This window comes from Sitophilus oryzae, unplaced genomic scaffold, assembly GCF_002938485.1.
Source record: "Sitophilus oryzae breed Bouriz unplaced genomic scaffold, Soryzae_2.0 scaffold_980_pilon_pilon, whole genome shotgun sequence".
Lineage (NCBI taxonomy): Eukaryota > Metazoa > Arthropoda > Insecta > Coleoptera > Curculionidae > Sitophilus > Sitophilus oryzae.
In genome coordinates this window covers 4,999,506-5,013,827 of record NW_022147617.1, presented here as the reverse complement: position 1 = coordinate 5,013,827, position 14,322 = coordinate 4,999,506, and the positions used below count along the sequence as shown (strand labels likewise).

The 14,322-nt window shown below is 33.2% G+C and overlaps 1 protein-coding gene across 1 annotated transcript in view; it reads left to right on the top strand.

Moving 5' to 3' along the window:
* The window catches only part of LOC115891244 (zwei Ig domain protein zig-8-like), a 265,508-nt gene that overhangs the window by 54,458 nt on the left and 196,728 nt on the right, over positions 1-14,322 (top strand). The window contains exon 3 of the mRNA XM_030911673.1: positions 4,987-5,129. Coding sequence (XP_030767533.1) covers positions 4,987-5,129 — 143 coding nt within the window. The remainder of the gene's footprint in view (positions 1-4,986; positions 5,130-14,322) is intronic.

The following is a 14,322-nucleotide window of genomic DNA, read 5'->3' as shown; positions in this document are numbered from 1 at the left end:
AAACTAGAGTAGCTGTAAAATATCGACATCACACGATAGGTAAATAATGGATTTTAGTACTGCAGAAAAATAATGTCAAAAGGTACTGGTTTAAAAAAATTAAGATTAAAGTTAATTAACCAATCTTTAACGTATAAAATTTGGTAGGTGTTATTATTAATAAAATAGTTTGTTTTATTTACCTATGTTGTTTTATTTATTCCTGTGGAATATTACAAATCATAAATGCGGGTAGTTTCATAAAGCTTGAAAGTAAAAAATAGTTCTTTTTTATATTTTTTTGGTATGTAGTGTCTTGTTCTTGTTTGTTTTGTATTAACACATACCGTTTTCATTAAATAAAATAACTCGATTACATTTGTTCAGTTTTATACAGTTTTTTTCACAATATTTTGAAGTAATCACTTGTCATCTTGTCAATCAAATTTTAAATATTTCCTGCTATACGTTCCAATTGTACCAACTTATTTCTTTGTAAAATAAAATAAACTACTTTGAAATTAAAATGACAGACACATCTATCACTGTTAAGGATCTTCTCGTTGGACAGACTATAATATATAATAAAATATTATGTTGTCAAAATCCACAGATTTTTCAAACATCACAAAAACGATTGACAATATAAAAAAAATTATTTAGGTTTAATGTTTTAATTTTTTTGTTCTCCAAATAGTTTCTTTAAGAAATATATTTTCATACATACCTACGAAACGTCATTTGAGATAACACATTTAGAATACAGAATCTAAATAAAAATCGAAATGAGGATTCGATTGAATAAATTCTGGCCACTTTCGACTTGTACCATCTTGTCTTCCTTTAAAAAACATATCAATTTTTATTACTTTGATGGATCGGATTTCACCACGATTGGAAAAGTTACAAGAAACGAACTATATTTATACACAAAAATACAAATTGCCCTAATGCGACATTCCCAGCTCGTAGTTTGCATACATCAAAAGCAAAAACCTTCGAATGCCTTCCTCAAAACGTATCTCTTTGAAGGCTCCAAAGAAAATATTTCGAGAACTGCGAAAATATGTTCAGTCCCACTTTGCAATCCGCATATAAATCGTTTTAAATAAACTACGTGGATCGGGCTAAGCTCGGAAAGAACTCACTTGTATAATGGAAATTCGGAGTGTATTTACTTTGTAATTTTATGTCTAAATAGGAGAGAAGATAGTATTAAAGTCACAGTAAAAATTAGGGTTAACTTAAATTAAATTAAAATTCAGGAAAGGGTAGTCCTCAAAGGAAGATTTTACGATAAAGTATAATTTCACGATGATAGACCATTAAATTACATTACATTTTAATTAATATTCAAAATCAAGAAAAACTTGGATATAAAACAACCTCTACACAATTCTCAATACTGTGTATGCGGAGAACTCTTCGAAGCAGATCAAGGTCGCATTTCGTCGCCCAACTTTGTCGCATTTCGGTTTATTTCTATTTGTTTTGGCCCACTTCGGGTTGTCTTAAAAGCGCCTGAAAACTACTCGTGAGGAGGGCGCAGGGGGATTTTTTTTAGCGTTTCCTGTCGCCTCGTTCAATTTTGTTTTGTGTTGAGCTGTTTCCAAAACGTGCCGTTATCTGTACACGAGGCAAAGGACTTTTTTTCATAAATATCAGTGAAATAAGTAAACCTAAACGTTTCTAAAATAGCTGTTGTTACGATGATATTTTACGTTAATTACATATCGTTTTGTGTTGATATATTCCAGAAGATTAATTCCAGAAGATTATATAATCCAGAAGATTAATATTTGAACATGCGTTTATTATATGTAGAGTAGATATTTAAAAAAAAACTTTTCACTCAATCTGCAGGAATATAATTACAATATGATTATTATTTAATTTTATTATAATAAATTAGTTAATTTTTTAATAAATTAGTATATAAAATTTTATATATTATGTTTGTTTACGCGGCCTTAATTGATTAATATAACAAGGCCAATCAATATTACAGTTGAGGGTTGGAACCTTTGGTGTTACACAGCAAAATAAAACACTAAATCACCACAATACACCAAAACACTTTTACTTTTACACTGGACGCGCGTTTCGCTAACCATGTTAGCATCATCAGCAGATGATTATTATTTAAAATGATGATTATTTAAAACTAAAAAAAACTAAGTTTTTCTTATAATCATCTGCTGATGATGCTAACATGGTTAGCGAAACGCGCGTCCAGTGTAAAAGTAAAAGTGTTTTGGTGTATTGTGGTGATTTAGTGTTTTATTTTGCAAGACCAATCAAATTAATATATTTTGAGGAATAAATTTCCAGCAAGCTGGAAATCATTTTAATATTTTTATTTGATCCTAAATGCGTGTAATCTAAGTTTGCACCATCCCAGGAGGTGAGCTTAGTTTTTGATAGGCAAAAAACCGTCAAATTTTTGCACATTTTTGAGTTTTTTGCTTGTAGCTGAAAATCGGTGCGTCGGCCGGAAAATGTCATTGCATTCAATAATATAGAGGACTGAAACACATCAAATTTGTTTCAGTGGTATAGCCGAAATTCAATGTTAAAAACGAAGAAAATTTCGTATTTTGGTGCAAACTTACATTTTGCGGCTATCTAAGACTACGGTCATCATAATCAGGGAGGACACCGATTTATTGATCCTATTAACCGCCAAATCACCAAATTCATCTTGTTAGATGAATTTGGTGACATTTACGTCATGAAACCTGGAAAGGGAACCTCTCAGAATACATTCTACTCTCCCAAGTACTTCAACTTCTCGTCTGTTGTCAAAGGGAATATCCTGTTCCTACATGCAATCAGTGGATGCGATACAACCTCTGCATTCTATCGCCAAGGGAAGTTTAAGTTTGTCAAGTTTTTTGAAAAGAACAAGTAGCTCTAATAGTCCTTCAACGAATTCAAAACTTACAATTTGTAAAAAATCTAATCGTTTAGCTACAATACTCCGTGTCCGTATGTGGTGAACAACCCTGTATAATAATAACATTGTTTGATATAAATCCATTCGAAAATAAGAAATAATTAGACAATTTTTTTACATGGTTTAACACCGTGGATTATAATATCTAAAAGGCGGACCGCCAGAACAGTCACTGCGTATTGCCCGGCAGTTTTACGATTTTGAGTCTTGGAAATATATTTTTTACTATATTGTAATTAATAATGTTAGACAATGATAAAAATTAAATATTCTTGTGTAACCTTAGAGGAATAGCCAATTTAATCTACCATCAGTAATCTTTTCTAAATGCTGTTTTTGATTTTTCGTATCAGTTTAATATAAGTAGTGGTATTACATTACACGCCATTACAAATTAATGATATTTATTTATACTCTATTTTTACTTATTTTTCTGAAGCAACGACAATGTTTGACCTTAATTGCTTCATGCTATTTCACAAAATACTACGATAAATATAAGCCCGTGTTTATAAAAATTAGTTCCCACGTTTCCTGAAATAGATAGAGAGGCGCCGTGATTGGTTGTTTGTTTTTTATTGTTAATCTGGGATAACAATAAAAAACAAATAACCAATCACGGCGCCTTTCGATCTATTTCAGGAAACGTTGGAACTAATTTTTATAACACGGGCTTATATTTGAGTTTACTTCTGAAAAAATTTCTAGAAATGTTTTACAAAATATTTCCAGAAATATTTCGTAAAATATTTCGGCAATAGTGTAGAGGCTGTTTAAAACTTTTTGATCCTCCGGTATTATATAACAGAAAATGACGGGGACTTACAAATAATGTAAGATCCTCAGTACGATGCCTATCTAAACAAATGTTCTAGAGATTTACTTCGCCTGTCTTATTTGCCAACATCCCAGAGTAAGCAATATAAAATATTTGAGATGGGAGCAATTTCAAATTTATCTTAGATAGTTTATATATGTACAGTATGTTATCCAAATATATAAATTGAATGTACAATATCAGTAAGGAAAATAAATCAAAATGCAACGTAAACTTATGTCTACTTTAGAGTTTTCAATCTTTTATATTAAAAATGAGTTATTCATAGTATATTAATAAGGAAAAAATATATTATAACATGAATAATATTGCAACATATAACTGAAAATATAAATCCGTGGAATGTCACGGCCTTGAATTTTAACTCCCATCGCACGTAAAGAAGTTTCATTTCAAAAAGCCTGCTTAACATTTTTAATTGACAGTAACAATCTATTTTGAAATACATAGTAGGCCTATTTTATATGGGGTTTAATTTATTTCAATTTAACTCTATCATTTATAATTATAAACTAATGAGCTGGTTTTCAGATTTATTTACTTCCCTAACAAACTGTGATGCAGTTTATAGTTTTAAAATTATCATAAATTATAAGCTTAAAAGATAATTTATTACACTTTCCTCTGAAGCATATATATTAAATTTGGAAATTAAATTTATTAGAAATTTACCAATTTTAAACCAAAATCGCCTCTATAAAGTTCATGGCAAATTTGAGGTCGACGCCCTTTTTGGGGTTTGAACTAAATCAATTTTGTAATTACCAAGAACACCCGGGTCCTTAAATATTGACCAAAAGGCTTGAGGGTCTGGTAAGTAAGTAAATTATTGGTTTGGAATATACGCGGGTTGCTCGTCGCGATAAATTAAAGTTTAAATAAACTTTTGTTGATCTAAGTGAGACTGAATATTGAAGAGAAATATAAATTTTGTAGCTAAAAGAAGGTTTCATAAAGTTGGATATTTATTTAACTTAAAATTGCAGTTTTATAGCTTGATGCCACTATATTATTTATATATTAATATTTTACTAAATAGCAGGCAGGGTAACTGTTACATATTTTAATTGTTACAAAATTTAAATTTCCCCTGAATCAAAATGACAAATAAATCTGATGTGGAACCGTTTATAAAATCCATAAATTATGTTTGTAACTATTATTATTCTTTATAGTACCCAACATTGAATTGTTATATTATTTTTCTTTGCAGGATTGGTTAAGTCTCACGGAACTTCGAAAGTGACAGTGAACACTCAGCCGTACTTCGAATACAACCATAATAGAAATGTCACTACGGTGGTGGGCAGAACTGCATTTTTGCACTGTCGAGTTGAACAGCTTGGCGACAAAGCTGTAAGTACTACATCTAGTTTTAATATTAATTTTATTACTGTTAGAGCTATTTACCATCATCTTGTTAAAGGATTAGCAATATTATTTCCACTCTGATCGAGATATTACTTATGTTCTGTATGGTACATTGATGATGTGTGTTATACTGTGTTTATACTTGTCAGAAGCCAGTATCTGAGACGATTTTACAGAGGTTAGTTCTCCATCTCCAATATCAGACGTACCAAAGTTTATGTCAGGAATGGTTGGCGTCTCGGCGCACTCAGTAACGAGGTGATCTGGTGTTTCCCCATTTTCCCCACAGAATCTGCATTCGCCGTTGTTTCCTAGCTTCAATCTACTGAGCTATTCATTGAGGAGAGAGTGTTCTGTTAAAAACCCCATGACAATCCATGATTGTTCATAATTAAGTCAAGAAAAATCTGTGACTTCCCTAGGTCGTAAACCCTGAAAAATTCCTTCGAGTGTCTTAGATCGTTCCACTTTTATTTTTTTTTGTCCAATTAGTGGAGTGTTTCCCCCTTTTCTAGCTAAATCGTTTGCTTTTTCATTATCTTCTATCTATTGGTATGCTCGCACCCAGAATAGGAGGATTTTTATTTTATTTACCTGATTTAAGTATTTTATTCAAGTTTAGAAACTCTAGGCATTCTTTAACCAACTTCGAATTGTTGGTTACAAGTCATAGAAGTAATCAAGAGTATCCAAGTCATAGAAGCAAATTAAGTTACAGTAAAATTTTAAGCACCAAGAGATTTCCAGGCTCATTTACATTGATATATTTTAGCTAAAAATAAGTTAGTAATCAAAAAATAGTTAAATTTTACAGGACACTTACAAGGAGCTCATTTTATAGGATTTTAATATAAAAAAATAAACATATTTCTGAAGGTTATAATTTATGAACTTTGTTAATCTAAAAATTTTTCCATTATACGATGTTTGAACAACATTGGAAAATTCTACCAAACTTTCCAGTAAATTACAATATAACGGATTTGCGAATGTATAAAATTAAAATGAATTTAAATGCATAGCAAAAGTTAGGATATATTCATTATAACTTTTTTTAACATTCGTACACAGTAACTTTTCATATCTAAAACAAGTTTTCCTTATTTTTATCGATTTAACTTTAAACTGTTGTTGGATTACTACTGCTGTAGTAACACCATATTATAAACTAGAAATTACTTTTGTTTTCATTGGAGAATGTGTCTATAAGCTAAAATATATATATATCATATACTAGCGTCTACCTGCGATTTCGTTCGCTCGAATTAATCATTTGTAATGGTGATTATAAAGCAAAGCAAGAATTTCCATTAACATACAAACTGAATAAAATTTTTTCACATTTATGTCAGCATGAGAAAAAACAATATGGCGATATTATTATATAACTTGGTAATATTTGAGGAGTAGTTTCATCTCGTTGGAATTTGACTTTCGAAAAATCCGTGTGCCAAAAATAAGCTTTTTACGTCAAGCAGTTTAAGCAGAATCGTGGTTAATCAATAACCCAACTTTTTGAAACACTCTGTATTTTTTTTATACGTGTCCAAGCGTTTATACTTTTATAACGTGTCCAAGCAATTATGCGTGTCCCGAAAGACTAACCCTTTTTTAAATAAAAAATTTGTAATATTTGAGGGGCGTTTTCACCCTTTTGGAATTGGAGGTTCAAGAAATCCCTCCTTACCGAGCCTCTATACCCCACAGTCAATCCGTTTGAGAAAAATCAGCTTTAAACGTCAAGCAGTTTCAGCAGAATCGTGATTATTCAATGGTCATATTTTATGAAACACCCTGTATAAATTTTTAAAAAATCTTAAAATATGTAAAACAACAAAATAAAATATACTTGTTTAAGTGTTTTTCCGAAAAACTCGCCGGTTTTAAAATAAAAAATATTCTAATATTTGAGGGGTTGTTTCACCCTCTTAGAATTCGAGTTTCGAAAAATCCCTTCTTATCGAACTTCTACACCCTAAAGTCAATCCGTTTTTCAAAAATCAGCTTTTTACGTCAAGCGCTTTAAACAGGATCGTGATTAATCAATGACCAGATTTTTCGAAACACCCTGTATACATTTATACAGAGTATTTTATACAAAAAATCTTAAAATATATAAAAAATAAATAAAATATACCTGTTTAAGCGTTTTTTCGGAAACTTGACCGTTTTTTAAATAAAAAAATATTGTAATATTTGAGGGGTGGTTTCACCCCCTTGGAACTGGAATTTCGAAAAATCCCTTATTATCGAACCTCTAAACCCTAGAATCAATCTGTATGCCAAAATTGGGCTTCTTACGTTGAGTGATTTGAGCAGGATCGTGATTAATCAGTGAGTCAGTCGCTTAAGGGTTTTATATATTAGTATAGATAAGCTAAATATAAAAGTATATGGAGTTGATTATTTACCTCTTACTTCTGCGTGAGTAATAAGCATTAACAATATATTTAATAACATATGTTCTTAAAAAACGGCGTCAAAGACGGCTGGGGAATGACAATCCATAATAATTTTGGCGTTTTTGGTATTTTAATTTTTTATACCACAAACCTAGACGTTACTTCCTGCTATGTTGCAATATTTTCCTACTTTGATGCAATTAAGATTTAACGAAAAGAATATGTTTTTATTGACTTAGAGACGTTTGACTCTTTATTGTTACTTTTTAACGTTGACACTAATAGCTCTTTTCTGAATAGATAAAATAATAGTAGGTTATCAGCTAACAAACATATTCAATATATTTTATATCAAAATTTCCCGAAGAAAGAGATTGACGTCAAATCGCTCCGATTGGAATTCCCGAGTGATTGTGATTTATTTCCCCTACTCTTAGGTGTCAAAAATGGGGTATTTTGATGAAAATTCGTCTGAACAGAAATCCTAACACATCTACCAAACAGACAGAAAATTCTGTTTACATCTAGAAATAAAGTTATGAATGCTGTTTAAGAGAATATATATTTTATAAATAAAACATATATATAATACATAGATATATTTTTTTCTATTTAGATTGAAATAAAATGAATTTTGATTTATACTTTTGTAATAAGTAATGTAGTGTACATATATTAGATATGGGCTCCTTGGCGTGATTATTGCATGATTGCTCCTTGCGTGATTATTGATTATAACCCAAGTAGCATCTATCTGACTTAGAACTAAATCTGACCTGAAGCGACGTCAGACTTTGTGCAAATTTAGGTCGGGTGTTGGTGATACGACTGGTGACGTCGCTTTCCTATTAAAAGCGACGTCGTTGGATCCGAGTCGGTAAATCCAACGATCTATCGACGTACAAAATAACAACGTACCATTTTTATTAATTTCCCAACGTCGTTCCCACGTTGGCTTGCACGACGTATACTTGAACTAGCCCGACGTCTACCCGTTGTCCGATAGGATACGTCTCACTGATAATCCCTAAAATAACGTCCAATTATATGTTGTTGTATTTTATGTTCATATTTATAACCTAATTTACGTATCTCTATTTACGTCCGTAAATACAACCCATTAAGTAGCATTTGCGGCCTAATAAACATCATGAACATAACCTAAGAAAAAGTTTTTGTAAACAAACTTAATTTTTTTTAGTATGCCTAAAAAAAGCACTAAAAAGGCATTTAGACATTCATCTACATTTTACAGAAAGAGGTCGAGGCTTTTGCAAAATAATAATAGTAGTAGTGATGTCTTTCCTCCACCCACGAATGCATTTTATCCGGAAGAGATGCTGCATTACACTGGTGCACCTTAATTTCTTTTTTTTTACTTGGGAAACCAGCAGACCCCATCCTCGTCCCACATGTGAGGTACTGGTTCCAATTCTTTTAAATTTTGTATATATACTATCTTAAAAAAAGTGGCTGCTCATTTTTTAAGGAGAAAACAAAAACTAAAATATAATTGCACAAATCCACAAATCGCTGATACGCAAAGTGAGGTTACGCCTACGAAACCGTTGAACCGTCAACCGTCAAATATTTTTTGACAACAAACATCATAGACCAATAACAGACATCATCGGGAATCGTTTACCAGGAATACGAAAAATTATATGCTGTGTGGGCCGACGACGCGACGAATGCTCCTACGTATGTCAGCCGATCGCAAATTTTACGTGGCGTACGTTGAAATTATACAGACCGGACCACCCGTAGTAGTAACATAGACAAAACCGGACGAATTAGCGTATACCCATCCGTCGGATAAAAAGCAGGCGAAAAAATGCGATAAAATAAAAATAGGTCGATATTATGTGATAAGAATGTTTCAGAATTTGTATTTATTCCTGTTTTAATAGCCAAAACGAATACATAGATTCTCGCGACAGTTCTCGTGTAAAATTTATTTTTTAAGTAAAATAATGGATGTTTACGAAGTTCGTGGGAAAATTCAAATTGTAACATGGTATTTCCAAAATAGGTCTTATCGGGATATACAAACAATTTTTCCACAAACTTTTGTAAACATGCCAATTCCATCTTTACCTACTATATCAGGAGTTATTAATAATAATTTTGAAACACATGGGTGCGTCTCCCCACAAAAACCCTGATGTGTTGATTAATAAAGAACAGGAGTTAAAGCAAGTGTTCATTTGTGCTACCGCGGATCAAAATCCCATGTTTGCAAGTAATCAAATTGCTGAGGTGGTTGCCCTGCCCACAATGCCCGTATTGTTCAAGAATATTTGAACAATACTTTTCCCAACCGTTTAATTAGTGGATATGGAACTATTTTGTGGCCCGCTAGATCACCAGATCTTTCTCCCAATGATTTCTTTTTGTGGGGTTATGTAAAATCCAAAGTGTATGGTCCATAATAGGGCTAATTATCTGGATGAGCTTCAAGTAAAAATACGAGAGGCTTTCCAAACTATTAGCCCTAATACGTTAGTCAATGTCAGACGGGGATTTTACGACCGCCTAGGCTTCTGTCTAGCACAAGAAGGTGGTCTTTTTGAACACTTGTTATAACTTTTTTTATTTAGAGTAATTATTTTTTTTTTTGGGTTTAGAGAATTTATTTATTTTTAGTTTCCGCTTGAAAACACACTCCAATAATAAATATTTAAGTATTTTTATTTTAAATGTTACCTTAAGTGAAGGTAAACACTTAAAATGAAAATAATAAATACTCGGCACTCCTCGCGTCGTATTCCTAGTTCCTAGTCTGTCACGACCGACCCGTCCACAAGCACGTACTGCCTGACCAGCCGACTAGCCGGTAGTGAATCTCGAGAACGAACGCAAATCGGGTACCTAAACGTAAATTCGTCCGGCAACTTGCTATGTTACTAGTAGCCTGGTCTTCTCTGTATACGTCATAATACGATTGCCGGTCGTCCGGTTTGATGACTTCGGTCGTGTGAGACGACTAATGTTGGAGACCCGGTCGGAATTGGTATATTGGTAGTTCATATTAAGTCGGACACAGAAATCCGCCATTCTTAACACGTATCCGATTGTCAGCCATTTTAAAATCCTTTTTGAGTTTTTAAAATTTATACTCACATTTCGATTTCTAGTAGAATAATATTGATAAGGTTGAGTTTAGGGGGAACCACAGTACAGTTTTATGATTAAACCTAGAAAATTAAAAAAATATTTTGCGAGTTACTTTTTTATAGATATTTTTATTTCATAAATCTACCTAATTTTGAAGGCGCTCGTTGTTTTCCGGAGTATTTTAATCAGATATATCAAAAAAGTGACTTCCGTTGACAAAACTGATGTCTGGATTAATGATTCAGAATTATTATATTATGAAATTAGGTAGGCACTTATAGTTATATTCGAGGAGTGATTATGAATCCATTTGTAATTAGTTAGTTTTCTTTGGGAAAAATTTTATGTATTCTTGGTAGCGAATTTGAAACATAACATAACGTAAATGCTTAGCGACGAATTTTAAGTGACTGAAATCCAACGTAATATGACGTTAGTAGTTGGTAGAATTACATTCCCTATTAGGTCAGATACCGACGTCGCGTCGAGGCGACCCGAATCTGTATTCCCCATTTCGGTGCAAATAAGAGTCGTCAGGTACAGCAATAAGGGTCGACGTTGGTACCCGACGTCGGGTTTATTGAACACGACGTATACCCGACGTTAGATAACCTTCCAATGCTACATGGAAAGTGATTTTATTGCAGTGGAAAATACTTGATCTCTCCGGAAGCCTATAAAACCTTGTGAAAACCCTTCGAGAGCCTAAATCCATCAGTAAATAACACAATGTTGAATTGGCATTTTCCACAGTAATTACATACTTTAGGTTTACACTTAAAAAAAATTCACAAGTTTTTTATTCTAGAAGATGCAGATGCCCAACGTACTATTGCCGGACCCTGTATAGGGCGCGGTGATTAAATTCTCTCTTCACACACAATCTACCACCCCTGTTTTTGAGAAGGATTATCGAGTCTTTACCTAATTAAGATATCTCAAATTTAATAATAGCTTATGCTGGACCTTAAAATTTACAACCCACAGCCCAGTACTTTAATTTAGATGAGATAATTTTTAATAGTCAGCTGTTTCACAGAAACGACCCCGTTACGTCATGCCTCTCCAAACTTCCTAATAGCAGCGCACTAAAACTAAATACAGAATTTTACGACCGTCCAGCCCTGTAAATATATGTCCCCGGGCATGTATTATTTTAATTCTGCCTAAAGTGGAGGTGTGTAGTTCGTGAACGAGCTAGTTCCAATGAACTATTCCGATCCCGGAATTAAAGGAACTAGTTCCCGGTTTCACAAAGAACTAGTTCCTCAGGACCTATTCCGGGATATACACACAACCAAGCTTTTCACTCTTTATTTCTGACTAAATTTCTTGCAAGGATAAAAATTGGTATACATCTTAAAGATAAAGCTTTTTGTTGTAAATAAACATGATAATAAAGAATAAACGACTGCTGCGATTTATTTTCTTTTGAATTTTGTGTTCAGTAGTAAAATCACGATTGTCCGGTAATTTTCATTCGATCCAAAAAAATTAAAAAATGCATTATGTTGGATTAACAGATGTATAGAGGGGAAGAATTATTGCTCTAACCGAACAAGGAATGCTCCAGAGAGACGTAGCAGAGATAGTAGGCGTTACTCAGGGTGTTGTATCGAAAACATATGCAAGGTACTTGGAATTAGGAACACACAAGGATAGGCCCAGACAAAGTCGTCAAAGAGTCACAACTGAACAACAAGACCGCCTTGTGTGCTAAATTGCTAGAATAAATCTCAATGTTTCCCATCCAGAGCTACAAAGACAACTTCTGGCAGCTACAAGTGTGAACGTTTCAGTTGAAACCATAAGAAAAAAGGCTTCGTGTACAACGGTTTACAGCGTAAGATTTACGGATCCCACAGTTATCTCGGCAAAATAAAGCTGACCGGCTAAATTGATGCCTTCAACATCAAAACTGGACAACTGAGAATTGGCAAAATGTTCATTTTTTGGATGAAACCAATGGAGTTGGCCTAAGATCAGATAACCATCGAATTCGGGTTCTCAGAGCTCCAGGAAGACGAGCGAGACTTCAGGCTGCCAAATCTGTACCAAGATATAAAGGAGGAACTGTAATGTTCTGGGGAGGTGTTACACTAGAAGCAAAAAATCCATTGTTACCACTTCAACAAACTTTAACGGGTCGGAGATATGTTGATTTGGTGCTAGAACCAATTGTTAGTCTTTGGAAAGCTGCAATTGGGGATAATTTTAACTTCATGCACGATAGTGCACCTCCCCATACCAGCAGAGTGACTAGAGAATGTCTTGAAACGGAAGGTGTCATAGTTTTGAACTGGCCTGTCTATTTACCAGATCTAAACTCTATCGAAAACTTGTGGGACTAGCTCAAAAGAAGGGTTAGAGCTCGTCTAAACAATCCAGGAAATCTCGCACAGCTTATTGATGCAGCATTAGCAGAATGGAAAAACATACCCCAAGACAACGTGGATAATTTAATAAGAAGCATGCCAACGCGGATAGAAGCTTACATAAGGGCTAGAGGTGGCAACAAGGAATATTAAAACTATCAAGTTTCTTCTTGCTTATGCTTTTTGGTCATTAAAAATTTAAATCTTAATTTTGTTTCAGAAACCAAAAAATACCATTTTGTTTATTTTGGGAAATGATTATTTTTTTTAATTGCTATATGGATTATTTTTCATTAAAAGTCATTGGTAAGAACTGAGTTTTATTCATAAACAGAAAATTTTCATACATCTCAAAAATTATGAAAAATAATAGATGATTCCATATAAGTTTGGTTGTGTATATAATAATAGACGGCGACGGTTCCGCCAGGGCGATCGTAGCCCAATGCTAGGCAGGAGTGGGGAGTGCCAGCCGTATGTTGTCGGATCTGAACCTAGTGGAACTAGAGGAACTAAATAAAAGAATAGTTTAGATGCTAGGCGGGAGTGAAGAGTGCCAGAGGGTGTTTCCTGTCGCGGATCGAAAGGACTGAGAGGAATAATTAAAGAACTAGTTCACGGGAATCTATTCAGTCGGCAGATCCGAGATATAATACAATGCGACGACGATGTCGTGGATACTGGAAAATTGTCGTAGGTACTGTTTTTGATATTTAGTTTGTTCTTTGAATATTTTATGGGAATGTTTCACTTTAGGTCCCGAAAATTAAGAAATATCTTCTAAGAAGAAGTAGATTTTGAATTTTTAGACAAAAACAAAAAGTGAGGAAATTAGGAAAAATTCAATTTTTCGTAAAATGTTCATATTATTTGCTCGAATTGATTTGTGATATAGTTTTTTAAACTCTGATTTGAGTTTCTTTTTTAATTTTTTTTATCTGCAATAAAAGTTACCTATATGTTTTTAACATACGCAATTACATGTTTTTATTCGACTTGCATCACACTTCAATATCCAAAGGTTCAACTGTTGATCTAGTATGAATTCCTAGCCGTATGGGTATAAGAGGTAATGAGGATGCTGATAAGATTGCGGATGACTGCGGCGAATGATGAAGATTTTATACCACTTGCATTTTCTATCTCTGAACTTAAATTTCTACATATGTCCACAATAAAAAGTGGTATTCAGGCAGAGTGGGAAGTAACAAGAAACTCAAATTAACTATATGAATGCAACCTTCAATTCTTTCAAGTTTCTGTAGTTTGGTCACTACCCAGAAA